The 26,390-nt window shown below is 49.7% G+C and overlaps 6 protein-coding genes and 1 pseudogene across 7 annotated transcripts, besides 1 other annotated feature; 5 read left to right on the top strand and 2 right to left on the bottom strand.

Annotated features, from left to right (window-relative positions):
- The first annotated feature begins 3,167 nt into the window (after positions 1 to 3,167).
- NCS57_00677300 lies at positions 3,168 to 4,222 on the top strand (annotated as a pseudogene). Its single transcript has 2 exons — positions 3,168 to 3,408; positions 3,462 to 4,222.
- Positions 3,168 to 4,222: a sequence feature.
- A 1,286-nt stretch (positions 4,223 to 5,508) lies between these two features.
- On the top strand, positions 5,509 to 7,382 carry NCS57_00677200 (MFS domain-containing protein; the record flags this gene model as incomplete). The annotated part of the gene is made up of 5 exons (XM_053056651.1): positions 5,509 to 5,799; positions 5,858 to 6,027; positions 6,079 to 7,120; positions 7,181 to 7,279; positions 7,332 to 7,382. 5 exons carry the CDS (start codon positions 5,509 to 5,511, stop codon positions 7,380 to 7,382), a joined length of 1,653 nt encoding a protein of 550 aa, XP_052912846.1.
- A 2,782-nt stretch (positions 7,383 to 10,164) lies between these two features.
- Positions 10,165 to 11,487, bottom strand: NCS57_00677100 (uncharacterized protein; the record flags this gene model as incomplete). Its single annotated transcript, XM_053056650.1, has 5 exons — positions 10,165 to 10,449; positions 10,497 to 10,865; positions 10,916 to 10,992; positions 11,044 to 11,340; positions 11,412 to 11,487. 5 exons carry the CDS (start codon positions 11,485 to 11,487, stop codon positions 10,165 to 10,167), a joined length of 1,104 nt encoding a protein of 367 aa, XP_052912845.1.
- Positions 11,488 to 13,168: 1,681 nt separating this feature from the next.
- Positions 13,169 to 13,390, top strand: NCS57_00677000 (uncharacterized protein; the record flags this gene model as incomplete). The annotated part of the gene is made up of 2 exons (XM_053056649.1): positions 13,169 to 13,171; positions 13,223 to 13,390. 2 exons carry the CDS (start codon positions 13,169 to 13,171, stop codon positions 13,388 to 13,390), a joined length of 171 nt encoding a protein of 56 aa, XP_052912844.1.
- A 673-nt stretch (positions 13,391 to 14,063) lies between these two features.
- On the top strand, positions 14,064 to 16,878 carry NCS57_00676900 (uncharacterized protein; the record flags this gene model as incomplete). Its single annotated transcript, XM_053056648.1, has 4 exons — positions 14,064 to 14,109; positions 14,182 to 15,406; positions 15,464 to 16,201; positions 16,260 to 16,878. The coding sequence occupies 4 exons, from the start codon at positions 14,064 to 14,066 to the stop codon at positions 16,876 to 16,878; spliced, it is 2,628 nt and encodes an 875-aa protein (XP_052912843.1).
- Positions 16,879 to 17,124: 246 nt separating this feature from the next.
- Positions 17,125 to 18,774, bottom strand: NCS57_00676800 (CFEM domain-containing protein; the record flags this gene model as incomplete). The annotated part of the gene is made up of 8 exons (XM_053056647.1): positions 17,125 to 17,456; positions 17,504 to 17,571; positions 17,617 to 17,990; positions 18,039 to 18,106; positions 18,155 to 18,191; positions 18,239 to 18,423; positions 18,471 to 18,609; positions 18,745 to 18,774. 8 exons carry the CDS (start codon positions 18,772 to 18,774, stop codon positions 17,125 to 17,127), a joined length of 1,233 nt encoding a protein of 410 aa, XP_052912842.1.
- A 2,249-nt stretch (positions 18,775 to 21,023) lies between these two features.
- Positions 21,024 to 22,749, top strand: NCS57_00676700 (Malate synthase; the record flags this gene model as incomplete). The annotated part of the gene is made up of 4 exons (XM_053056646.1): positions 21,024 to 21,384; positions 21,432 to 21,856; positions 21,910 to 22,464; positions 22,516 to 22,749. The coding sequence occupies 4 exons, from the start codon at positions 21,024 to 21,026 to the stop codon at positions 22,747 to 22,749; spliced, it is 1,575 nt and encodes a 524-aa protein (XP_052912841.1).
- Positions 22,750 to 26,390: the final 3,641 nt, after the last annotated feature.

Raw genomic sequence — 26,390 nt, 5'->3', positions numbered from 1 at the left:
TTCACCCACCTTCTGGGTAAACATTGGCATTCCTCAGGGAAGCCCCGTGTCACCGATCCTGTTCCTCTTCTTCTCAGCGCCGATACTCGAGAAGGCCTCCGAGTGCCGCTACAAGGGAGCCACCATGTATGTTTTCGCCTACGTCGACGACACCTATATATTGGCAGTGTCGAAACGCTACGAGACGAACTGTAGAGCGATTGAGAGGTGCCATGACATCATCATCAAACGCGCAAGCGAGTTGGGAGTCACATTCTCACCCGAAAAGTACAATCTCATGCACCTCAAACGACCATATTCCCGTGGGCCCGATTCTACACTGATTCCAAAGATCCCCGGCTTCAGCAAAAAGCCCGAGACACACCTGAGGATACTTGGTGTTGAGGTCGACAAGGGGCTCCGCTGGGAAGAACACATCCAAGAGGTACGTACAAACACTTTGCCTTGGCTCCCGTATCAACTAACGCGATTAATAGCGAAAGAGCAAGGTCAAGGCCATGATGAATCACCTGCTCCGAATCTCAGGCTCCATCTGGGGGCCAAAGCTGAAGACCATGAAGCAGCTCTACGTCATGGGGGTATCTCCCAGGCGAGACTCGAGATTCTCGAGTCACTGCAGTATCAGTGCTTGCTGCAGATTTCTGGAGCGATGAGGGGGACCTCCCGAATGGTTCTGGAAAAGGAGCTGAACATTGACAGTATTCGAATGACTCTTTGCCGGCTGGCGGCAACCCACCGGGCCAAGATGATCGACACCCCCGACCACGACGCCCTCGTTAAGGTTAGAACAAGCCTTAGCAAACCGGACGATGACCTGGTTCATCCCTACACGCTCCTCGATTTGGGTGGGAGACACCTCAGACAGCGAACTTGGAAGGGCATGGTGGCTGAGCTAGGTGAGGCTAAGGCAGCCGCGAGCTGGAGTGATCCAAAGGAGAGAAACAAAGCCTTGAAGGCATATTGTATGGGGGACACTTTTAGAGAGAGCGAGGCTATGTGGGATGAGTATCGCCAAAAGCGAGCCCAGCGGCACGCGACGGTGCCTCCAGCGATGAAAGGTCCCTGGGGGGCCGACGCCTTTCTCAGATGCTACAGTGATCTCCCCCGTGCCCAAACCAGCATTCTGATACAGTGCAGAACCGGGGTGATTAGTCTGAACGACTATCTGTTCTCGATAAAGGTAGGTGGACTTGCGTCATCCACTCGTCTTTTGAAGTTTGCCTCTGACCAAGGGCCAGCAAGTCGACTCACCTCAATGCCCTTGTGGGAAGGGTAGGCACACCGCCTTTCACCTCTTCACTCAGTGTGAAAGGTTTCGAGGACCAAGGGCTGCGCTGACCGAGAAGGTTGGCCACAACGACTTTTACAGGCTACTCATTGAGCAGCCCGAGGCCGTGAGCGACTGGGCCATCACCCACTTTGACCTGAACCAGTACGTCTGGCCTCGGGAAAATGGCCCATCCGACGTGGCTGAGGAGTAGCCGCACTCCCTTTGTAAGGGTCCCGGTGATTTGATTGGGTTACTCATTGTGTTTACGCAGTAAGTCTGGCCGTTATCTCCATTTCGCGAGTGCATTGTGTGCTAACCTGCCTGGGCAAGTTGCATTTGCTGTCATCACGTCTTGAAACTTTGCTCGGAATTGGGTTGATGAACTTTTCATTGAACTTTTATCCAGGTACGTCATTCCTCAACATTGAACTAGACGAACATTCAGTTCTTCCGCACAACATGAATTTTGCCCAAGTCTTGTTGACGCTCTTGCTGACATCGGAAACGCAGAACCCTATCTCATTTGTTGGGAAACTCGTGAGTCAAGGTCTGTAGGCCCGCCCTGGCGTATCCCGGATTAAACTCCATTGACTTTGCGCAGCTTCTCGCTCACTGACTTTCCATCCAAACCCACTCCATGGAGCACAGAAGCTCCTGCAACCACATGTCTTGTTGCCGGTAAGCACCCGGCCTGTGACATGTATTCATGATGAAACATGGCTAATTAATAACAGCAAGGTGGCAAGGAATGTTGACTCTTCGTCGCACAAAGGGTGATCGTTCTCGATACGCCCAGTGAGGCCATCTAGAAGTTGCTTCTGATGATCGACGAAGTCCTGCTCGTTGGGTGCGAGAATGACTTGAAGCTCAAGCAAGCAGCAACCGAAGAAGACCAAATGTAGGTACCAGCAAAGACATATTCCTTCTGCAATGTCTGACTATCTTTTCACTTAGTGACTCTTTGGAGGTCTGACAATGGCCGTGAGGCCGCAAGGAGCTTCTTTGGCTCCAGCAGTCTCATGAGGCCAGTCTCCTTTAGGCAGTCCATGGCATCTTTGAGGTTTTGCCCTGATAGGGTCAGCGTATCGGGAGAGCACGAGAGTGCGGTGAGTGCACCTGAATACTTTGAAGTTCCGTGCCACTAATATCCTGGGTAGGTCCTGTATTGAGTTGCTTCCGGGCTTGAGTCGTTGAGAGAGAGAACGCACTGGGTGATTTGTAAGTCCCTGCACTGTCATTTTGGAAGCCTTTATCATGCTAACCATAATGATTGTAAGGTGTAGGAGTCGCCATCTTGTGCTGTGCTGTTGCTGTTGATGGTGAGCTGCCATTGCCAGAACGGAGAGCAGGTTGGTAAGCACATTATTTATCCTTAAAGTACCAAAGACTAACTTTAACCCTAGGCCGCTTTTATCATTGTCAACTGGCGACGTGTTCTCGGTGACATAAGGTTCGTTGAGGCAGAGTGTTGAGCGTGGAAGCATCTGCAGAGCATATTTGATATTGACTCTTGTGTTGAAAGGCATTGAGCATGATGGCTTGACTGTGTAAAACTGTATTTCTATGACTGGGTTGCCTTGATCTACCTTTGGGTATGCTATGAGGTCGAATTATTCTTCAATAAATCGTGATGCCCCACGAATCCTCGTCCCGTTGCACAAGCTTTGGAAGGAATGCCTCGACTTTTGAGTTTGCCCCACTCCGACTTCTGCCTGATGGCGCCCCGCAGCTTAGGTATTTTAGAAGACACCCGCCCGCCCGCCTTTTCTCTTCCAACCTCGTCCTCCTGGTGCTTTCAATGGCATGATCGATTCATCGCCAACTCTGCCTCCTGTCTTGGTCAATCATTCGACCAGATACGCCCGATACGTTTGGGAACCTTCGGCCCCTCGCCAACATGCCGCCAGCCAGCATTTTCACTCTTCCTTGCGAGTTGCGATACGAGATCTACAAGCATTCCTTCACACTTGACGATGGCTATGCCTTCCAACCCGGACCTGGGAAGCTCGCAGCTTCCGACGGACGACCCCTCGATCTAGCACTCATGTACACATGCCGCCTGATGGCCGAGGAGACAAAGGATCTGCCTCTCAGATTCAACACGGTCTCCTTCTCAACTGTCTACCATCCAGAGTGGAGTGCGTGGGCCGGCCGCTTCCACTATCAGCTCAAACTCCAACTTTCACTACAGAGCAATCTGCTGGTGAGGATGGCACACCATCTGACTCCGGAAATGTGCTCTCTGATCACTCTCAAGTTTCCTGGCTTCATGCCCGAGGGTTGATTCCATTTTGCAAAGAGAACTCCAGACTCCGGATCGAGCGCCGTGTCGACGTGCTCAACGCCATCTTTCAAAAATCCGAACTGTTATGCATGCCCTCCGTACCCATCTCTTCGCGGGATGAGCCCAACATTCGATACGAGCTTAGCAGTCATTGGATCACGGAGACTGTAGCCAACGGGCTCCTCGAGGGACTCGCCACGGTTGATGCTGGCATGCCCGCTGACGCTTTCACCCTCGTCCTGGATAGCGGGCCAGCCACCGACCTGTGCTCTGACGTCTTCCACAACGTTGTTCACCGCAGACTCGCTTGGCAGACGGCCCTGGAACGATGCTACAGCCAGGGAATCCTGGCACCCCCATCCCCTGACAATCCCGAATACACCTATTGCAACGTCTCGCAGGATTTTTGGCAGGCTCTGGACCACCTCACCAATCAGACCTCGGTCCTACGCTGCAACTTCAACCCCGGCCGGCCCTGGAACGTCGACAAGATCTTCGATGAATGCTGCACCTGGGATATCAACAAGTGGCGACTATCTTGGTCTCATAGCTCCGATCCACGGCACTATAATGTACTCCCTCCTCTCCCGGACTGGAGCGATACGCTGCGGGAGAACTTCGAGATGGAACCTGAGAAAACACGACACAAGGACCGCAAACGTCATAGGGTAGGTGGCCCGAAATTTTCCTTGAGTTACTGAGGTCAGATCGAGTGCCTTGTACGTTGGAGAGAGCCAACTATCCACTGAGGTGACAGCGAGGCAAGTTATGGCTAATACAACTCGTCCTTTGGCTAGAGAATGCGCGAGGGAAAAGACGAATGGAAATAAACAACCAGAGGTAGGCTTGTAACTCGACAAGGTAGGTCTGTAGTTTTGACTTGATTTATTGATTGTTTTTCTCTGTGCAACGAAGATGACAAACAAGTTGAGTATTCCCACTTCCGTAATAGATCAGCTCCCGCTGGGCTCATGGCAGGTCGTCTCTGCGCCTCTTGACATTGAAATGACCATACAAGGCAAGGCTACGGGGAATGACTTGATGAAACGAGGCTCAAGCCACTGGAGACATGGGGTAAGAGGCCATGATATTTAATGCCTAGCGCATTCATAAAACCCCCAGGTCAGTAGACTGTAGTATGCAGCATTGGGATATGATGCTATGATATGTTGAAAATGTGTTCTTTGTTATAGTTGAAGCCCGGCCCTCGATGGGTTAACTGAGCCAGAAGATCGATGTTGTTGAGAGATTGGAGGGATGAGGGTTGGAAGGGGAAGGGAGACTGGTTCTTTATCGAGGGATGCCTCCCCAGGACTGCTGGTACCTTAAGATCCCTGGCCGGACTTTGCACATCTTAACCCCGAAGTGGCTTGAGGAATGATTACATAAGTGCTTCAACATGTTATCAGTAGCCATTTAATTATTAGGTGATGTGTTTTGTTAACCTCTTGCAGGTAGTAAATCTTTAAGTTGAACACTTTACTTCTGAAGAGCCTTGAATAGTTACTGCTATCACACCCATCATCTCACATCGATTTCTTCATAACGCACAGTAGTTACATTCAGGAAACCAGCACTTAGTTAAGCTTACTGTATCCATGTCTTTACAATGTGCCGAATACTACGTCGTGATCTTGTGTCACGCCCCTTTTTAAAGATGGATCGAACCATAGACGCCCTCAACTTACTTGGGCTTATTGATCATCAATAGAGAGGTTATAATGTCAGCCAATTGGTCCGCCCTTCATCCTAAATCCGGGGGCTGATGTACATGAAGGCTGTGACTACCTCGATGTCGGGATTAACAGGGTTTAAGTCCGATGACAACCAATCAGATTTGTTCTCTGTGAATACCGAGGCTCAAGTACAATGCTTTGATCTGATGATGATATAAATAAAGGATGTAGATATCTCCCCTTAGAGGGCTTTGGCTTGACACGCAGCAGAGACAATCATGAGCAAGTACGTTGGAGACACTGTCTTTGGACAGCTTGTCCGCTTGTTATCAAAACGCCAACTGCTCAAATTTCCGGATGAAATCAATCCCAAGATTTATGAACAGTTTGTTAAAAGACACACCGACAGTTCCTTTAACTCGAAGATCCCGGAAAAGGAGGGGGATCTTGAAGAAAAGAAGACATCTCAGCACAACGGCCAGAATGATGCGATACCAGATGAGAACGGCCTAGGCCAGAACGCCACAGGTATTGTTCTTGTCGACTGGCATGGAAAAGGTGACCCAGAGGCTAGTTGATTCCCTCAAGATACCACGAAAAGAATCAGGTCGCTGACTCTCTCTGGAGAACCCCCAAAACTGGTCCGGCTCGCGCAAGCTCCTGGTGACGTTTCAAATTTGCATCCTCAACTTTGGCATCTACATCGGGAGCTCCATCTACACGCCCGGTGAACTAAGTGTCATGGAGTTCGGTGCCAATGAGATTGTGGCGACACTTGGACTCTCGCTGTTTGTTCTGTAAGCGCCCCTGAACCCTGCTGAGTTGTACTAAACTGATGATATCACCAGTGGTTACGGCCTTGGCCCCATGCTCTTTTCGCCCATGTCTGAAATGCCACAGATTGGTCGGAGCAGGATTTACTTCTGGACCCTCTTCGCCTTTGTCTTGTTGGAACTGCCGACGGGTTATGCAACAAACATGGCCATGCTGCTCGTCTTTCGATTTCTTACGGGCTTCTTTGGTGGTCCCGTTCTCGCAACCGGAGGGGCGACAATCATGGACATGTACCCTCCAGTGGAGGTGCCGTACTGGATCGGCATCTTTGGCTCGGTGGGAATTCTAGGTCCAGTCATGGGTCCTCTCATAGGAGGCTTCGCTGCTCAGGCTAAGGGTTGGCGCTGGACTATCTGGGAACTGACCTGGCTTTGCGCTGCAGTCCTGACCATGATATTCTTCTTGATGCCCGAGACCAGTCAAGCCAACATTCTCTATCGCAGGGCGAAGCGATTGAGAGCTACGACGGGTGATTCGAGGCTGAAGAGCCAGTCAGAGATCGATGCCGAAGGAGTCACTGTCAAGGATAATCTCATTGTCTTGGCAAGAGCTTTTACTCTGACGTTTTCCGAGCCGGTCGTATTCTTTGTGGACCTTTATTGCGCACTCATATACGGCATTCTTTACCTTTGGTTTGAATCATTCCCATTGGTATTTGGGGACATCTATGGGTTCAACATTGGCCTTCAAGGGCTTGTCTTTCTCGGCATTTTCGTTGGAGGAGTTCTCACCTTGCCCTGCTACCTATACTGGATCCAAAAACACCTGGTTCCGACTCTCACACAGCCGCCAATTCGTCCAGAGGTAGTTCTACCGCCGACATTTTTCGGGGCCGTCGCCCTTCCTATCTGCCTCTTTTGGTATGGATGGACAGCGCGCTCGAGCATTCACTGGATGGTGCCACTGGTTGGGTCTGGGTCTTTCACTGTTAGTATCATTACGCTGTTTATGCCGGTCCTCAGCTATCTGGGCATGGCGTATCCTCAATACACGGCCTCGGTGCTTGCTGGGAATGCCCTCTTTAGGGCTTCTTGCGGTGTTGTTTTCCCCCTCTTTGTATGTTATCCATACGTTTGTTGCTTTGGAGTTCCGGGTTGAAGCTAAAATTCATACCAGGCGCGGGCTTTGTTTCGGAATTTGGGTATTGGTCCTGGTAACTCTCTCCTGGGTGGACTGTCGATTCTGTTCATCCCGATCCCTTTTATCCTTTTCTATGTAAGCAGTCCACACCCTGATTCACCTAGCTAGGTTTGCTGACAGTGTGTAGTGTGGTGAAAAGCTTCGCCATCGTAGCAAGAATGCAGCACACGCTGTCTAAATGTGGGATGCAGACGAGATCGAGGGTTAACAAAAATGTGCAGCGCAAGGTGTTGGAGAAGGTACAACTGAGGATCTTAAGTGAAAAGTCGGAAGTTGTGAATCATATTCGAGTTTTATTGCTCAAATTATTGAGCATGTATATAGTTCATGTTAGCCCAGGAGAAATTCCTGTTGAGCTAGGTTTGTAGCAAGAAACTGGGGTGTCCGACCCCGACCTAAACCAACCCGCTCCCAAATACGCCTTGCACCAGTTCCTTGGCGATCCGTTTCCCATATGATTAGCCAGATTGTTGATTCACGGTTCTCTGCCACCTGGAACGCTGCCAGGCTTCTCTGACGAATCATTGCCTGCTGACACTCTGGTGTCGAAATACTGGCGAAGAGAGTGTCCTCTTCACCACCGTCCTTCTCCCCTTCGTGTATACGGAAAGTCCACCTCATTGATTTGGCTGGTCTTTCGCTCTCAAGCATAACTTCAACCCAACTGCTCGTCTGTACAATGAGATACTCGGGCTCATTTGCGTGTTCTCTTTTCGTTGCCCAATCTTTAGCTTCGACCAAGGTGTCTGAATGTTTCATTGGTCCTCTCTGTGTTTTATCCAGAACGAAGAATCTGGGCCTTTGCTTTGGTGCTAGGGGCTTACATCCTCCCTCCCATGACACCGCGCCCTCCCATCCAGCCCATGTCCAAGAGGGAAGGTGAGAACGCCTCTTGATAGCATAGTCCATGTGAACCCAAGTGAGGCCAGTCTCAAAGTCCTGACTCGACATCTTGTCATGTGCTTTGTTCATTGAGGCTGGGATAGTGCACTGGGGGTCCTTCCCGGCATCTTTGTTCTCTTCAAATGGAACCCCACAAAGATGGAGTACGCCATGGGAAGAGAAACGTGCTAGAACTGCTTTAAACGCATTTAAACTATCACCGTCAAAGGATAGATTTCGACGGGTGTATTCCTCGACATGGTGATGAAAGACTTCGAGAAATCCAGAACCGGCTGATTTCCCTTTCCTCTTTGGATGGACGATAAAATCGGGTCCTTTGTAGAACCATTCAGGGTTTGTCAGCTGCTGACTCCCTTCACCTGGACTCAGCGGTCCCTGACGTCGTAGGAGCGCTTCAACATCTGAGGGGATGGCGACTGACTCCTGCAGCGAGCCGAACGGGCATGTGAAGTAAACACTGTCATCGGCAAAGACCAGTTGATGTGTAGAAAGAAAGTCTTCTTGGTAGGTCCAGCCCCTGGTAGTATGAACAGAATCACTAATAACTGACTCTAAAGGAGCCAGTGCTGATGCTAAAGTGTAGCAACTGCTACCTTGAATGACTTTCAAGGCCTGGCTGCTCTGATTTGCCGCGGTACGTGGTGTGCTGACGCCTGGAAATCCATGAGAGGCATCTTTCCCTGCCAGTGCTATTATCGTAAGGTCCGCGCGGCTGTATATCAAGTCCATGCGAGATATTTGTTTCATCATCAAATCTTGTTCACGACTGATACACAAGGCGTCTACCCATAGGTATCTAAAGCCGAGTTTTCTAGTCGCTTGTATGGAGTCCTCGATGGTAGGTGCGCAGCGATCCGGGAGTTGGAAAGGGATCGGATACTTGATTGGACGAGGGTTTTTCTCTGTTGGCTGCCCCCATACGTAGCTGAGGGCGATGAATTTGGCTCCTTTGGGTGCCTTTTCAACTCGACGCGTCTCGCAGTCAATCAGGCTGACGAGATCCCACTCTTCATTGGACCAGCTCCGCGGGGCCCTACATTCAGGCTGGCAGTTGGTGATCCAAGATCTCAGAACGGCAAAGTCGATAAATGGCGGGATGGGCACAACGGTGGCTGTTGAGCTGGATGATGGTGTTGGTTGGGGTTCTTCAGAGTCGCCCAAGAGGTTCGCATCTATAGATTGGTCAGTTGGGACTCGTTGCAAAGTGTTGTAGACTCTTACGACCATATGTTGAGCCTTCAAGACCAGAAATCCCGAAGTAATAAGCATCAGGTCGGAAGCGAGACCTGACGTATCTATGTCCAAGCCGAAACAACCAAGATCGCACCACATTCTGCACCGGAGCTGCAGATAGGGCAGGATCATCATCATGAATTGAGTGAGAACTGAGAAGAGTCTTTACGGGGTGCCCGAAAACTTCCAACCAATTTGCTTGACCGTTTGCAAATGGGGAATCTGGTGCAAGGGTGCGGCGGAGGAACTCGCACATCTTGCAAGGCAGTGGCTCTTTTTTAACGCTGAGCCCTTGCAACTCCTGCACGACGTGGCTTGCATCTGCGACGATACTAGTCTTTCCATCAGTCATGCCAAGTTTTGTAGACTGGAACGTCGCTAGGATTGCTTGCAAGACATTTCGACAGCCTTGGCAGGTCTGCGATTCATCAACGTTGGGTATCGGCGTGGCCATGATTGAAGTCTTTCTGCTGTGGCTTCTTTGAAAAATAATGGATAGGAGAAACGCTGCGATTTCATTCAATTACTAGATTTTAGGAGGTTGACCAAGTAAATGAGATTGACCATCGCAAATAAAGGAGAGATGCGGCATTTTCTTACACAGCCCCTTGCTGCCTGATGCTTCGCCTTCAGAAACGCAAGAATTTAGCCGCTTATTCATTCCTTCTGGCCAACTATTATGCCTTGTGTAATAAGCCCTTACTGTGTATCCCTGAAATAGGCTACTGCTTAATTACGTTCTTACTTTCTGCTCATCATATATGCTCAGATGCCTTGATTGTGTATTTAGGTCTTCTCTTTACACATGAATCCTCGACTTGAAATCATGCAAAGTACTTGCCCTTGAAACCAGGCAAGATTTGTTGACCTTCCAACTCCTCATAGCTCGTGCCCCTCTTTTTGGACTGCTGCCAAGTCTGCTTCAGACGGGTAAACTCTTCCATGGTGGGGACTGGATGACCGCCAGACTCAAACTCATTCTGGGTGTATCCCTCGCGCTTGAGTACGGGAGAGTCGATTGTGTTGAGAACAAGATCATTCTGCGAGCGCGAAAAGTAGAGGAGTCCTAGGCGGTCTACGTTGCGCTGATCCTTGGGGGGCACAGAGACCTAGTGTTGTGTTAGGGTTGTACTACGAGTTGTGGACTTGGACCTACTCTGTGGATTGTTGACTTGACGTATCCCCCAGTCAGGAAACTCAAGGCATCGCCGGCGTTGACAGTCAGACTTCCGTCGAGAGGCTTTGCCCACTTCCAGCTTCCGTTCTCGTTGTCCTTGATCTGGAGGCCGGCAACAGGCTGTCTGAACAAAAGCGTGAAAGAGCCCAAGTCGGTATGACCTCGTGACCAGAGACCATCCTCGAGGGCCTCAATCTCTTGCGGGGAAAACTTTCCGTACTTCATGTATCGGAGGTGAGATTCATTGTGTGTCCCCCACTTGTGGAGCTTAACGAGATAGTCCTCTGGGATCTCTAGGGCGATGGCGACTAGATGGAGCAATGGGTCGAGAACCTTGTCGTGTAGATCCTAGGTCTTGTATTAGAAGTGTGATGCATTCTTTCTGGTAAGTAGCAAACCTTGGCAAAAGCCTCGATCTCCTCGAGATGGTTCTTTAGCAGTGTGGGGATAGGCTGTGTGATTTTACCATCCTTGGCTGAAGTAACTGTGTTAGTAGCTCTTTGGCATCGCATCTTTAGTGACTCACTGGCCATGTTCCACACTTCAGTCTTTTCCTTCACGCCTCCCGACAGCGTTCGTCTTCCACCAGGTCTGTAGCCATTGTAGTCACCCGCATCAAGGTCCGGCACATACTTGAACTTTTCCTCCAGAGGAAGGTCATAGAAAGCCTGGCCGAGAGCGAACTGCCTGTCAATTTTGGCTTGGGGGATGTCAAAGTTGGTGACGTAGAAGAAGCCCTTGGTACGGATGGCGTCTACGAGAACGCGGGCGAGTTCGGCGTTGCCTTCTTTGGTGCCATATTTGGAGAGATCGACGTTGGCCACTACGAGTTATCAATATTCCGATCGAGAAGATTGGGCGAAGTGATGGACTGCGTAGGCAAGGGTGTCATACAGTCTGCCCAATCAAGGTCCTCCTTGGTTTCGGGCACGTAGGTGTACTGCGGAATGTCTTGGACGGCGGAAGGCATATTGGGCTTATTTGAATGACTCGAAGCGACTCAAACTACTGCAAAAACAAGGAGGCACAAGAGTCAGGACTCGAGGTGCTGGGGTTAATTATACGTACGTAGGGACGCCGAGCATCGGATTGCTGACATATCACCCCCGACTTGGGAGAAGCAACGGTCGATGTCGTGATCAATTTCCCCGCACGGGTCTGCATGATCTACTGGTCTTGTTTGGCTGGAAGTTGTCGATATGACTTATCGATCGATTGTCTGCTTTTGGGGGTGATGGCGTAATCTGCGAGGTATCTATTTGGTTAATACGACTCCATTGATAGGCCAATGGATGTTGCAACAGATATATGGGGGGATTCAGGTCATGCAAGAGACTTTACATATATAATAGTAGTATCTCGGTTGTTTAGCCGGCTATGGTAGTTGCTATTTGTTTTGGTAGACCTCTATCGCTGACACGTATGAACAATGGGAGAGCTGGCACTCTGCCTGTTTGTCTGGCCTCCCAAGGATCCTGGCCAATCACATCAGAGAATTGTTACCCCAGATCCAAAATGCCGTGGCGTCTCTTGCCTTTTCTAATTCCCGCTTAATTCCCGCTGACATGGCCAAAGTGGAGACAATAAATCGACAGGGGCTTTAGGTCCGGTATTCAATGTCCGATCGACTTTGCCTCTTTTGAAACGTCATTGACGACAAGATTGTCCGATCTCGGCATAGTCAGGAATGCCTCAACCTTCCCAAGAGTCAAAGATGGGCAACCTCCATAACCCGGCGATAAAGGTAAAAATGCCAATTGATTATAAGCAAGTAAGACTTTTTAGGTAGTGTTGAAAGAAAAGTCTATGTCGATTTGAAGTTACATGTTAAATAAAAATGGTGGTCGCTCTGTGCTTTAAACAGGATGGGCGAAAGGTTGCTCATTTTTATTTCCTGTATGTTCTTTCAATAAGCTGGGTGCCTATTGGGGCAACCATTGCGAAACCCTTGTCCGAACTAACCTCTAGGGTGGACTATGTTGACAGGGTGAAATTCGGGGCTGAATCGTGCCCAATAGTGGCCAGTGAGAGCATGAATGCTGGCAGCTGAAACATTGGGCAAACTGGAAGGCAGACAGATAGCCCCAAATAAGCGGCGTTACAGGGGCAGACCAGTCCTGTTGGCTGGCACAGCCTCATCCTGCGACGACCAACATGCGTTTCTGCTACACGGCACAGCTAACATGATCCCTGTCATAAAAACGCCTGACTACCTTTATATGTAAATGGTCCCCGCCCAGATAAAACGCCTCTTCTTCATCCACAATTATCAACGATTGATTTCCACCATCAAAACCCAACAGCCACCCCCGCCACCCCCCTTTAAAAAGTCGACCATTATGGTCCCTTGGTTTGAACCATGCTCCCGGCCCGATGGCGAGCCCTGCGACTGCTGCTGGACCTGGAATGATTTTTCTCTCGCCACTGACGACGAGGCCATGTTGCAGCGTCGACTGTCTATGTGGACCATCCTTGCTGTCCGCACCCTAATGACAATATTGAGGATATTTTACCATCTGAGAAGCTCATCTGCTCTTTTGATTATCTGGGATGTGGTGTCCGGCTTGGCTGATTTTTCCTTGGCTGGCTTGGCGCTATCAAGCATTTCAAAAGTTAAAGGTCAACGGAAAGTACCTTTTCTTGGAACCTACATGGTACGCTCAAAAAATAATTCGATTTGCGTGCAAGCTGTTGACTTTGGATAGAACCGGAGGCGCTTTGATATTTCGCTCTTCGTCCTCGCCATTGTCCAGGTCACCATTTTGATGGTTTCTCTCGAGAAGCCTTCGTATGACACTATGGGCATCGTGTGGCTGGTTATCCCCAAGATGATTGCTTCTCAGCCTCAGCAAGTCTCGGTTGTCAAGGCTTGATGTGATTTTAGAGTGTATATCACATACGCCATTAGTGGTGCAAGTCTGAAGACCTTATCGAACTATTTCTCCCTTCTTTGAAATGTTTTCATATGGAAGCGGAGTACTAGGAATATTGATTGGTTGATCGGGGGTAGATGGCTTAAAGATACTTAGATAAAATAAATCTATACCTAAGAATTCGGTTGTATCATGTTAAGCACCTACACTTTAGATAGTGAACACTTGTAGTGGTCTCAGTGGATACTTTCTTGGCAACCAGCGGCACACATCTGTTACTGATAGGACTTATCACCTTCTTATCCTTGAATATATATATCGAGCAATGTAATTGGTGGTATCCAGTTCTGAGGTTTCATGTACTCGGATTCGGACTCATTGCGAAGCCGAGACTAGCTCCAGTGTAACATAGTGCTCCGTATAGAACCCAAAAAGGAAGGTCATTTGTCGCAATGTAACTGTGGATGTGATATACAAGCATCATGTCCTAGAGGTCCTTGACTAAGTTGGAGGATACGAGCCTTGGCAAGTTGGGGCATAGATAATCTCCATGGCGTGATGCTCGCCATTTAATACCGTTTGCTGAACCACCCGGGTAGTCCTCATCGCTCTATCTTTTCTTTCATCTAGGAAAAAGAGACGCTTAGTTGAAGAATCGTTTTCCTTGCCCAGTATGAAGAGGGATGTGATCGCAACTTGGACCCTGGCTACGCTTCTAGGCCTGTTTCCCGCAGCCCTTGCCAACGCATCATCCCGAGCAAATGATCAAGCTCCGTCGCTGGAATAAGAAGCCGATGTTATCCCGGGCGCCTTCATCATCGAGTGGGAGGACAACAAAGATCCCGGAGACAGCTTCTACGAGGATCTAGGCATCAAAGTTGAGCCGCGCAAAACATTCAACTATCGACTCTTCCACGGTGCCTCGTTTCGACTCGACAATGCCACCGGTGATGAGAGCGGGGAAATTGCCGACCAGATCGCCGCGAGGCCAGAAGTCAAGAGCATATGGCCTGTCAAGGTCATCAAGATGCCAGCGCCCAACCCAGTCATGACTGAAAAGAATGCAACAGCCTCCGCCTCATCCGGCTCGAGGACACGTCGGGATACCGAGAAAGATGTCTTCACACCTCACGTGATGACCCAGGTCGACAAGCTCAGGGCTGAGGGTTTCACCGGCAAGGGCATTCGCATTGCCGTTGTTGACAGCGGCGTCGACTACACGCATCCAGCCCTCGGCGGCTGCTTTGGCAAGGGGTGTTTGGTAGCCTATGGCCGGGATCTTGTCGGTGACTACTACTTGCCGCCGGAAAAGCCGGAACCTGACGACGATCCGTATGACAACTGCGTCGGCCATGGGACTCATGTCGCAGGCATCATCGCGGCTCAATCCAACGAACTGAATTTTACCGGCGCTGCCCCAGATGTTACTCTTGGCATGTACCGAGTCTGGGGTTGCACAGGGCTATCAACCAACGATATCATGCTCGACGCTTTCAACGCCGCCTTTGAAGATGGGAGTGACATCATCTCATATTCTGCCGGGTACTACACGGGTTGGGCTAATGATCCCTGGGGAATAGCGGCTTCCCGCATTGCTGCGGAGGGCGTGTCAGTCATGGTGGCTCCAGGGAACGGTGGCTCATCGGGTCTGTTTTTGACCGCTTCTCCAGCTACAGGGGTTAATGTGAATGCCGTCGGTTCGGTTCAAAACACGATTAATCCTCTGCTTCTCACTGCTGCGTCTTACACGGTGGATAAAGATATCCGCTCCTTTGGGTTCCTCAACGGAGGTCCTGGTTTCAAAGATAATCTAACACTGCCGTTGTGGGCTGTGAGCAGTGATACGACTTCGAAAAATGACGCCTGCTCGTCTTTGTCGGAAGATACGCCCGACCTGTCTTCGAGGATCGTCCTTGTCCGTGTCGCCGATAGCTCGGAGTGCGGCTCCTGGCAGCAGGGTGGCAACGTGGCTGACAAGGGGGGCAAGTACATGATATTCTACAGCCAGACTAACTCGTATGTTCATTTTTACTGTTGGCTTAAAACATGTATGGTGGAATAACACTTCCACAGATCTTTTGAAGCCATCCTCCCCTACTCAGATGGCCTTGAAGGTGTTGGGGTTGTGACACCGGGTCAAGCTGCAGAATGGATATCTCTCCTCAACCAAGGATCAACTATCACCATCGACATTACTGATCCCAGCGTGGCTGGCCATCACTATGAGCCATTGGAAAACCTGGAATCAGGGGGTCTCACCAGCCTTTCAAGCTCCTGGGGACCGACTTGGGAGGTTGAGTCAAAGCCTCAGTTCACAGCACCAGGCGGGAACATTCTTTCGACGTACCCGATGAACATGGGAGAGTATGCCGTCATGTCTGGGACCTCTATGGCTACACCACTAGCAGCCGCCATATTTGCACTTGTCGCACAGGCCCGGGGATCTCGTGATCCATTTGAGCTGCGGAGCGTCATATCTTCCACCTCCAAGCCTAACCCGTGGTTTGATGGTACCACTGCTCATGACATACTGGCGCCTGTTGCACAGCAAGGTTCAGGGCTCATTCAGGCTCACGATGCTGCACATGCTACCACGGTGCTCAGTGTGAGTCAGATCTCGTTCAACGACACAGATCACTTCTCTGGCCGCAAGAAATTCAGCATTAAGAATACGGGAGATAAATATGTGACGTATAAGCTGGGACATACCAAAGCTGCTACGATGTACACCTTTGCTGCTGGATCACACTCGGCTGCAGCATTTCCCAATCCTATCGTCGATGATTGGGCCGAGCTATCATTTTCTCCCAAGCATGATTGCGCCTTGTTACCACTATAAACTGCCAGGTCTCAAACTAATTGTCATTAGAGAGTTGGCTGTTCCAGCGGGTTCATCTGGTGAAGTGAGCGTCACGGCTATCCCACCCAAGAACGTCAATGCAACACAGCTACCCGTATACAGCGGCCTTATCACCCTCTCGGTAGACAATGGAAAAGCATACAGTATCCCTTACATGGGCGTTGCAGGGAGCATTAGCAAGACTCCCGTATTGCTGCAAGGCGTTGAGTATGGAACTTTCCTGGGCACCTATGGCCGACCAGAACCAGCCAACAAGACATTTACCATCCCCCAACCTGGTACAACTCCACCTCCAGGTAGCCAAGTCGAATACCCAAGCATTGTAGCCAGTCTACTCTTCGGAACGCAAATTGTCCGAGCAGACGTCGTGGCGCTGACGGACACGGAACTCCCCGTCACCAAATTCTTCTCCGTTCGCAGCATCGGGAACATGCCCGGATTTCCGGATGTTTGGGTAATCCGGAGGAACTACAGGCTCGGCTTTACAGGGGAACTTGCTGATGGGACAGTTGTTCCCGCAGGCAGGTACAAGATTGTTTTCAGCGCTCTGAGGGTGTTTGGTGATGCTGAGAAGGAGGATGACTGGGACTTTGCTGAGACAGTGCCTTTTGATATCAAGTATCTGTAGAGGTTGTGGTGGCTCTAATAGCTCCATCCAAGTTGGAAGACGCTGTACAATGGAAGCCAGCTACAAGCATTCAATGGATAATGTTATATGGGCCAGAAGTGTTGTGGCGTGGTGCCTTTGCTAAATTCTGGGTCAAGTATCCGGCTAGTAGAAACAGATTACTAATTGGCTGCAGAGAACCGGGACTCGATAAGGTGAGTTATCATATTAAGGTAATCTAAGCTCATTAAATCATTATTAGAACGATCAAACCATCCGCCTCTCGCTTGCAACTGTCTGCAACTCATAGCTTCCACCCCTACTACTGGGCTCAATATCCAGGTATGCATCCCCCATTTTGCCATGGTTGCTCATCTCTCCCTTGGTTCTCCGAAGATCTTCTATCCGTGCGGAAACGCTAGGATGAGTATTCACATTTCGTCGACTGGTATCTGTTGTGTGCTTGACTGAGGATCCCCTGGCCGTGCTCAACACTCCTGGCAGCATTTGTATCAGGGGACGTAGCGCAGGGAGACTGGCACAGATCAAGGCGCAAGATAATTCGATCATGGACCAGATAACGACATAGACGTTGTCCCCTTCCGAATGTTAGTCGATGACGGCCGAGGGTTGAAATACGACTTACAAGTGGCATCGAGGGTGCTAGCAAAGCTCACTAGGTACTTCAGACGCACCATCGACGTGACGCAGGCACTGGGTCTGTTAGCTTCAACCATGCTAATACTCACTATTACTCACAAAGATCCTATGCTGAACATGAACAACAAAGCTGCCTTCTTCCGCCCCCCAAGCTGCAGCTTCAACAGCTCGGGAATCGGCAGGATGAGGATGGCAATGTCCTCAACAATGCTAAAGACAGCACCGGCGTAGCCGATGGCGGTAAGATTCAGGCATTTAGACTTGAGATTTCGGTTCCAGACTGAAGCGATAGGGGTGCACTGGAATATGACCAAGCCCAAGAAGATGAGGCCGTGACCGATGAGAAACGCGGCTGCTGACCAAACAGCTATCCGAAAGGTGCGACTCGTGAACACTCGTGAGTAGAAGGCGAGCAGAGATGCTTTGGCCGAGACTTGGATTAGGATGTAGAGTATCTGGGTCGCGTAGAATATCTTTGCTTGTTAAGAATCATTCATACCGGTATGGGACTGAGAGCGAACCTGAAAGATGGTCTTGGCGTTTGCCACATCGACGTTCCAGAAATGAAGACCGAATCCGAGGTCTGTGCCTATCAAAATCGTAAGCCAAAGACTCTCTTGGTCGTGGGTGTACCTACTTTGGGTTTGTAGAACGAGTAGGGCAATTAAGAAAACCTGCTAGGTGTTGGCGATGGCTAATGCTACGATATGGCTGATATTACCGTTGCTACAAGGGCTGTCCAGTCGTCCCACCATAGCCTCTTGGTAACCATGAGTCGGGCAACGCATCGTAAGATGACGATGGGAAATGCCACTGCCGCGCAGGCGATGGCAGCCGCCTTGACCTGTTGTGCTCGTGACTCGATGGGATACCCGACGCATATTTGGTTCGATAATACGGAGGCAACTGGGCCGGTTAGCCTTAGAAAGCCATGGCATTGCACAGGTACACACCAGCTTGGTCTTTGAACGGACAGGAGATTTGCACGCATTCTGAAAGCTCGGCTTGAACAGTGATGTTGGTGCACATGCACTCGGATATGGCTGTGAGGGTACAGTTCCCATTCTCAAGACCTTTGACGAGGCATGGTTGCTATGATGCATGTTAGCCACTCAGGGGTGTCTCCAAGGGCTTGTTGAAGAAATGTCTCACTGCACAGTCAGGTACCAACCCAATTAGTGAAGCAGGGTCCTGCCCAGCCACGTGGGAAACAAACCATAACAGTACGATAAACCAGACCTGCAAGTAGTTAGACATTACGAAGAGCAGATAATTGTGCAAGCACAAGATTGACGAGATCTGGCGTGGGACATGTTTGGGGGAAAAGAACAGGGACCGGACATGGCCTGGAACATGAGCACACATATATCAACTGCAGAGCTTGGCAACGGGATGACACAGCGCTGCAACATCCCTAAAGAAACTTCCGCTCCAGTTCCGGCGCGCCGAGACGTTGCAGAGTGTCGTCGCCACCCAGTTGTGGCTTCAATCGCAACCGTTAAGCGTAATACGGATGCAACGGCCCCTGCATGTCAGGCTCGGGTCATGCTCCAGGTACAGTTAGCAGAGCGAAGCGTGGGGCCGCAGTCACTCCCCAAGACAGACTTCAGCTCCGTTTGGGTCGGCGCGCGACTCGTGTTGAAACAGTTTTTTGATGTTTCGATTGGCCAATCACCTTGACAAGGCCCGCGATCAGACACTTCGCTTAGGGGTCACTCCACCTGTTCGTAACATTCAACCCACTTGGTACATATTCTTCATGATTTAGATCTTAATATGATTGATAATCTGACAATCCCGGCTTTCCACCGTCAAGGCGCCCTCTCTTTACCTCAAGAAGTTCAAGTTTGACGTAAAGATGCCTCCAAACAAAAACCCCTTCTCTCCACTTTGAACATGGCAACTAAAGGATTTTCGTCCTCGACTCTTCTACTTGCAATGCTCTGACATGACAGAAGATGAAGCAACTCGAAGCCCAGCTCAAGACTCGCCTTGAAACTCACCAAACGACAAAAAGCCGGAGACGTACTTGGCCCCATGACAGCAACCGTCGTCGCCACTCTTCTGCTTACGGGGCCAGCCTGGATTCTAGCGAAAGGGTCGAAGTTGGCTTTTGTGACGAGGCCGTAAGCTTTTCAACCTGGTCTCGGCTCGGAGGGAATAAAGGCGCCCAGGTAGAGCTTGAGAAACATGTTCTACTACTATTGTCAGAATGCCAAATCAGTTTGGAGAGAAATCTGGATGGGCTGTTGGGAATCTCTAGGATATTGGCATTCATGGTAGCCAAAAATTGGTGCCCTTCACATCATGTCCCACAGGTAAGATCGTGGAACCTGCCAACCAACTCTGGCGTCAATATCATCGGTGGACAGGATGAGACCAATTTCATTGTGGCTACGACCCTTTCTCAGTAATCAATCGATGTCTCTTGTATACGGTCAATCTTCTGGTTTATAGGTAGCGGGTGGTAAGACAAGGGTTGTGGACTTGTGAGCTCTAGGGCTGTAAGATACAGAATAGGAACTGAACGCTGGGATAAATTTCGGCAAACTGTAAAACAAACAACCAGTGCGTGATGTGGCGAAACTTCCATCCTGTGAGGCAACTAAAAAAAAAAGGGTCTACAAGGAAGATATGATTATGATTTTAAGACTGAGATATAAAAGATAAGCAATTATTCAACAAAACATGAGATGCAGGGTAGCTAAGCATACCCCAGTTTATGTCAAAGGTTAGAGTCATTTTCGCTCATAGTCATAGAGGGTAACTGTATAACTGTATCTTTTGCTATTAAGGCTGGTGGCCTCTTTGGAGTCTTAATTGTTTATAATAACAATAATGGTCAATGCATGCATTGGCATGCAGAGTGACGATGCTCTCCGTTCGGATTGGAAGTGAAGCAGGGCCCTGTGCGACCTTACTTACTGAACACATGCCACCCCGAATCAGTCGGTATGGAGCTCCGAAGCACTTTCAGTATGCTGTATCGGGAATCAAAGAGCAGGCTGATTTCAGAGCCAAGAGCCTTCAGGTCACTCGGGGTTATGAACCAGCGGCACGTTGCCGGAAGCCTTCCGACCATCTTCGGAGTTCGTGGCCGGGCACTGCTTCGGCTTGGCTCTCTGGGCATCAACTTCGGGGATTGGGTCCGAAACTTAAACTTATTGTGTGTCAAGGTGAGATGGAACTTGACTAGGCCTGGTGGAAAATGGAGACTAGTCGTGCGGTCTGGTTAGGCAAAGCCATCACCGGATAGACTCCCGAGGCAGAGATAGCATCGTGTATTGCTAAGGTTTGCCCCCGGAACAGCGTCCGATGAGAGGGAATTCTAGCAATTGGTTTCGAAAGTTCGGATGCTAGCCGTAGACTCCGTTATAGGCACTTGATGTGTGATCCAAGTATAAGATGATGTTGGAAACCTGTCGGTAGAACAGAAGGAAGCATCGCAACTCGCAGCAACTTCATCATTGACACTTTGAGATCCCCAAAGCGCCACACTTTCAACAATGGTTCTCGTTCCTCACAAGAAACGGCAATACGCTGTTCTGGGTGCATCTAGCGAAGCCACCCAGAAGATCCTTACACCCGAAGCTTGCGAGTTTCTTTCTGTCCTGCATCATTCATTTGAGGCTACCCGGAAAGCCCTCCTCCATCGCCGTGACCTTCGACAGAAGAATTTTGACGCAGGGGAACTCCCGGACTTTCTGCCCGAAACCAAACATATTCGCGAGGATAGCCACTGGCAAGGAGCCTCTCCTGCGCCTGGCCTGGCCGACCGTAGGGTTGAGATTACAGGGCCGACGGATCGCAAGATGATTGTCAATGCCCTCAACTCTAATGTTTACTGCTATATGGCTGACTTTGAGGGTATGGTTCCTGAAACGAGCGTTTGGTGTGGTAGCTAATGCAACTAGACTCGCTCACTCCGACATGGAAGAACGTTACTGAAGGTCAACTCAACCTTTACGACGCTATCCGACGCCAGATTGATTTCAAGATTGGCGAGAAAGACTACAAGTTGAGAACTGATCGAACTCTTCCTACCCTCATCTGCCGCACCCGTGGATGGCACCTCGACGAGGCCCATTTTACCGTCAGCGGTGCTCCTATCTCGGGTGCATTGTTCGACTTTAGTCTTTATTTTTTCCACAACGCCAAGGAGCTCATCAAGACTGGATTCGGGCCTTACTTTTACCTTCCGAAGTTGGAGTCTCATCTTGAAGCTCGTCTTTGGAATGATGTTTTCAATGTTGCTCAGGACTATATCGGAATTCCTCGGGGTACTGTCCGAGCTACTGTTTTGATCGAGACCATCACGGCCGTTTTTGAGATGGACGAGGTTCGTAATCCACTTTGCCTTTGGACCATTTGTCTAGTCTAACTCTTCTATAGATCATCTATGATCTTCGAAACCACATTGGCGGACTGAACTGTGGACGATGGGACTACATCTTCACCTTTATCAAGATCTTCCGAAACCATCCCAAGTTCATCCTTCCCGATCGCGCCGATGTCACTATGACTGTTCCTTTCATGGATGCCTACGTCAAGCTACTCATCGAGACCTGTCACCGACGCGGCGTGCATGCCATGGGCGGAATGGCTGCGCTGATCCCGATCAAGAACGACGGAGCCGCCAACGCGAAGGCCCTGGCCAACGTGGAGGCCGACAAGCTTCGAGAAGTTTTGGCTGGACATGATGGCACTTGGGTTGCTCATCCCGCTTTGGCCCCAATTGCGGAAGACATTTTCAACACGTACATGCCCACTTCCAATCAGATCTTCCGTCGATCTGAGACTGTGCCGGTTACTCGAGATGATCTTCTCAACCCCAAAGTCCCAGGCAAGATTACTCTTGAGGGCGTCAAGAAGAACATACATGTTTGCTTGGTGTACATGGAGGCTTGGGTGCGCGGGATTGGATGCAGCCCTATCAACAACCTCATGGTGAGTTGCAGTGACTTTTGAAAAGAATTATGGCATCTAACGGGGTAAAAGGAGGACGCAGCTACCGCCGAAGTCTCTCGATCGCAGCTCTGGCAGTGGGTTCACCACAAGGTCAGCACCGCTGAGGGAGTCCGATTGGATAAGAACACTATCCTTGAGCTCCTCGATGAACAGCATGGAGCTCTACTGAAGACGGCTGCCGAGGGCCACAAATTCGAGATTGCGCAGCAGTTTATGCGTGAGCAGATCACAGGAGAGAAGTATGCGGGCTTCTTGACCGAGTAAGTATCATTATTACCCACTTACATGGAATGTCTACTGATGACTTAAAGGGTGTTGTATGAAGACGTCGCGACTATAGGGACAAAATAGATGACGCGATCCATGGTGGTTGCACAGGGCATGATCATGGTCAAATGGCATATACCGGCGTTGGACTGAATTTCCTTTACTTTTAGAGCTTAGTATTATATATATGTTGCTTATCGTGTTACTTTTCATCCCTTGGCGTTGTTGTGAATCAAGACTAGCTTGATTTTCGGCGGAGAGCGCCGATGCCTCGGATGAAGCTCCGGCTCGGTGTGACTCAAACCGTTTGAGTTAAACCAAACCAGCATCTTCCATAGGTTCGATAGAAGACGGTTTAAAAGCGCAAATCCGACATCAAAGACTTCTTCTTTTGCAAACATCTCAATCGAATCAAAATCGCATCTCGCATCAGCAAGCAATGGAATCAACCCCCAGTCGACTTCGAAAGAAATCCTGGAGACGGGGATCATACCTCATCTCCACCGACGCAAGCCTTATTCCCGTGGGACGTCTCATTGAAGTATTCTCCTCTGATGACTTTTACTGGGCCAATGCGCTACCTGAGGATGCGATGAAGGAAATGCTTGATAATTCCTTGTGCTTTGGGTTATACGACTGTCATGAATCATCAGACGAAACTTCCAAGACGGGCAGCCCCGACGAATCGGAGCGGAAACTTTTGGGCATTGCCCGCGGCGTCACCGATTATACAACATTCCTATACTTGACCGACGTCTGGGTTGATCCGTCATATCAAGGGAAAGGCCTTGGGAGTTGGCTTGTGAGATGTGTGCAGGAGGTTATTGAGTCTCTCCCTCATCTACGGAGAAGCTTGTTGATGACTGGGGATTGGGAACGGTCGGTGCCGTTCTACGAAAAGCTAATGGAGATGGAGCTGTTTTCATGTCAGCAGGGCGAAGGACTTGCGATTATGGAAAGGAAGGGTTTGGGGCATCCCAACTTTGGGGGCAAGGGTAATGGATATAAACGGTGAAATTGACCACTGGTTTAGGTGCTTCGAGTGCTTAAGAATACTTCATTGGTTCGGAACTGGTTTGGATGGGGGATTGCGGATCGAACCAAGGGAAATGGATAGACAAAGAGATTCTACTCGCTGTCGAAATACTTCTGGAAACCAGCGATGGGATTATCACACCTATATCCAATATTAAAAAAAGCCAATGGTACCTATATATTTATCAAAGGCTTGCTTTAATCACCTTTATTGGCCCAATTTCGACTCGTGGCCTCCATACCAACAGCTGCTCTGGAATTTCAAGAAATTATCCGCGCATGTCAGCCCACTGTAAGGGTTCTTACTTCGACAATACAGAAATGTCGTAGTGGACGATATCCGTGGATCCCCAACAGGGTAGTTGAGATAGTCCCATGTGCGCATATTTGGACAATTTGACACTGTCGCGTCGAGACTCATTACCCGGAGCGCGGCAGATGCTTTGGCTGTATGGATGTCCGACCGCCGCTGCAAGAGCCTGGATGTTGACTTGATTGTAATTTATTTTTGTGTCAGGGAGTATCTGATTGGAGGACGACTTTTTCCAGTTTGTTCAAATGTGCAAAAAACTGAATCAAAACCACAAACCTGCCCAATAGCAGCATGGTTGGCGTCTTCTTTAGCGCCATGGGCTGAAACAAGCGTGTTGAGCTGAAACCGTTGCTTTTTACAGGACTCGTAGATCACTCACTCGTAGGCCTATATAAGCAAAGCATTCTTAATTCTCTACCCGAAGACTGTTAAACCTAAACCATTATCACACAATACCCTCTTTTCTACTACCAAAGCTTTCGTTTATTCTTGTCACCTTGGCTTTGTTCATTGCAACCCCTATCGATACCCATGGTCGCTCGCGAGATCAAAAACTGGTGATAAGTCTGTTGTCATGTACACAAGAGCCTACGCAGTCCATAAAAGATTGGTGGAAAAGACTGGGCAGTGCTTTAAGATACCTTTCTCTAAGCCTCGAAAAGGTCTGCAGAAAACAACGATTCCCTTGATCAGGCCGCCTGAGGACTATGCGATCCGCGAGCGTCACTCATTGACATACAATCGCTTGCCAACACCGACGTCAATCCGGTTGCTTCAATTGCATACGGAGCAGTTTGAAAATGAGCTCGACTTCTATGCTCCTCTTCGCTGCTCTCTAGTCATTAGGGACTTGAACAACAGCCCTGTTTACGATACACTCTCCTATACCTGGAACTGCCCAGTCGCCGTCTACTCCGATGCAAGCGAAGTCTCGTCAGACAACGCCTGGGCTTCGCCGTTCTTTGAAATCATTTGCGATGGGAAGCTAGTTTCAGTTACTGCAAACCTATACGCAGCCTTTCTGAGCTTACGCCTGCGAGCGTCTGAGACAGGTCGTCGGTATTGTTCCACACTGGTTGGGGTGGGGGGCTCAAACATAACGGAGGAGGTTTCCCCGATATCTTGCATCTGGATCGACCAGATTTGCATCAACCAGTTGGACGACGAAGAAAAAAGCTCCCAGGTAATGCTCATGAGGCGGATATATAAGCGATCACGGCTATGTTCAGTCTGGGTTGGTGGCGATGATCAGTTTTCTCAAACCGTCTTGAACACCATGGCGAAAATGATGAATATCGGCGCTGAGAAGTTTCCGAAAGTCGCGTTCTTGGATATGTTGCAGCCTGGGTCTTATCAAGAGCTAGGCATAGAGCCGATTGGGCCGTCGGAATGGATTGCTCTCTATGCTTTCTTGAGTCGCACCTGGTTTACGCGCTCGTGGGTTGTACAAGAAGCCGCGCTCCCTCAAGAGGTGTCCTTTTGTTGTGGGCTAACAACTTTCCCTTTTGAGCATTTATACCATGCCGTGAGCTTGCTGAGTCAAGGGAGATGCTTGAGTTCCATGAGGGAATTTGCTCAAGCGCTTCAGGGACACTCGAACATCTACACCGAGGATGCGGTGGCTATGAAGGCACAAGGCCCGGGCGCATCTCTTTACCAGCCGAACCCAGACGACCAGCCGAACGACTGGATGCTGGGATATCTTTTTGCAATTAGGCGAATAGTTTTTGGGTTTCACAGCAGCTCTACTAACCCACTCCAAGTGACTTGGAGGGACGACCAACATGGCTTGAGAAAGGTTTTGCGCATGTTCCAGAACATGAAAGCGACCGATCCGAGAGACAAGGTGTATGCCTTCCTTGGTCTGGCCGAGGAGCTGGGCCAGCCTGGAACGCTGCGTCCGGACTATGGTCGGTCCCCTGCAGAGGTTTTCTGAGATACAATGAGGTTTCTTCTCCAGTCGAGCAATAGTCTGAACAATCTTGCTGTGAAAGAGAACCCTCAACGAACAGAGACTACCGGGCTCCAATCTTGGGTCCCGGACTTCAGCGGCGACGGTCTAGGGTCGTCAGGACCTCTTCCAGTATTGAGCTTATGGTCTGCCGAGAAATGTCCTGGAAAAACGCACTTCAAGTTTCGTTCTGGTGACGTTCTCGAGGTACGAGGATTGCGCATCGGGACGGCCTGCGCGGTGTACGAGCTCAATGGCCTGTCCTGCCCAGACGAGGAAGATGGTACGGGTTCATTTCTAAACCTTGCTCAAGCTCTTCCAGAGTATTCAAGGGTGTGG

This window comes from Fusarium keratoplasticum, chromosome 5 (assembly GCF_025433545.1).
Source record: "Fusarium keratoplasticum isolate Fu6.1 chromosome 5, whole genome shotgun sequence".
In the NCBI taxonomy this organism is placed as follows: domain Eukaryota; kingdom Fungi; phylum Ascomycota; class Sordariomycetes; order Hypocreales; family Nectriaceae; genus Fusarium; species Fusarium keratoplasticum.
The sequence above is the reverse complement of the archived record's forward strand: the minus strand, read 5'-3'. Positions and strand labels throughout refer to the sequence as shown.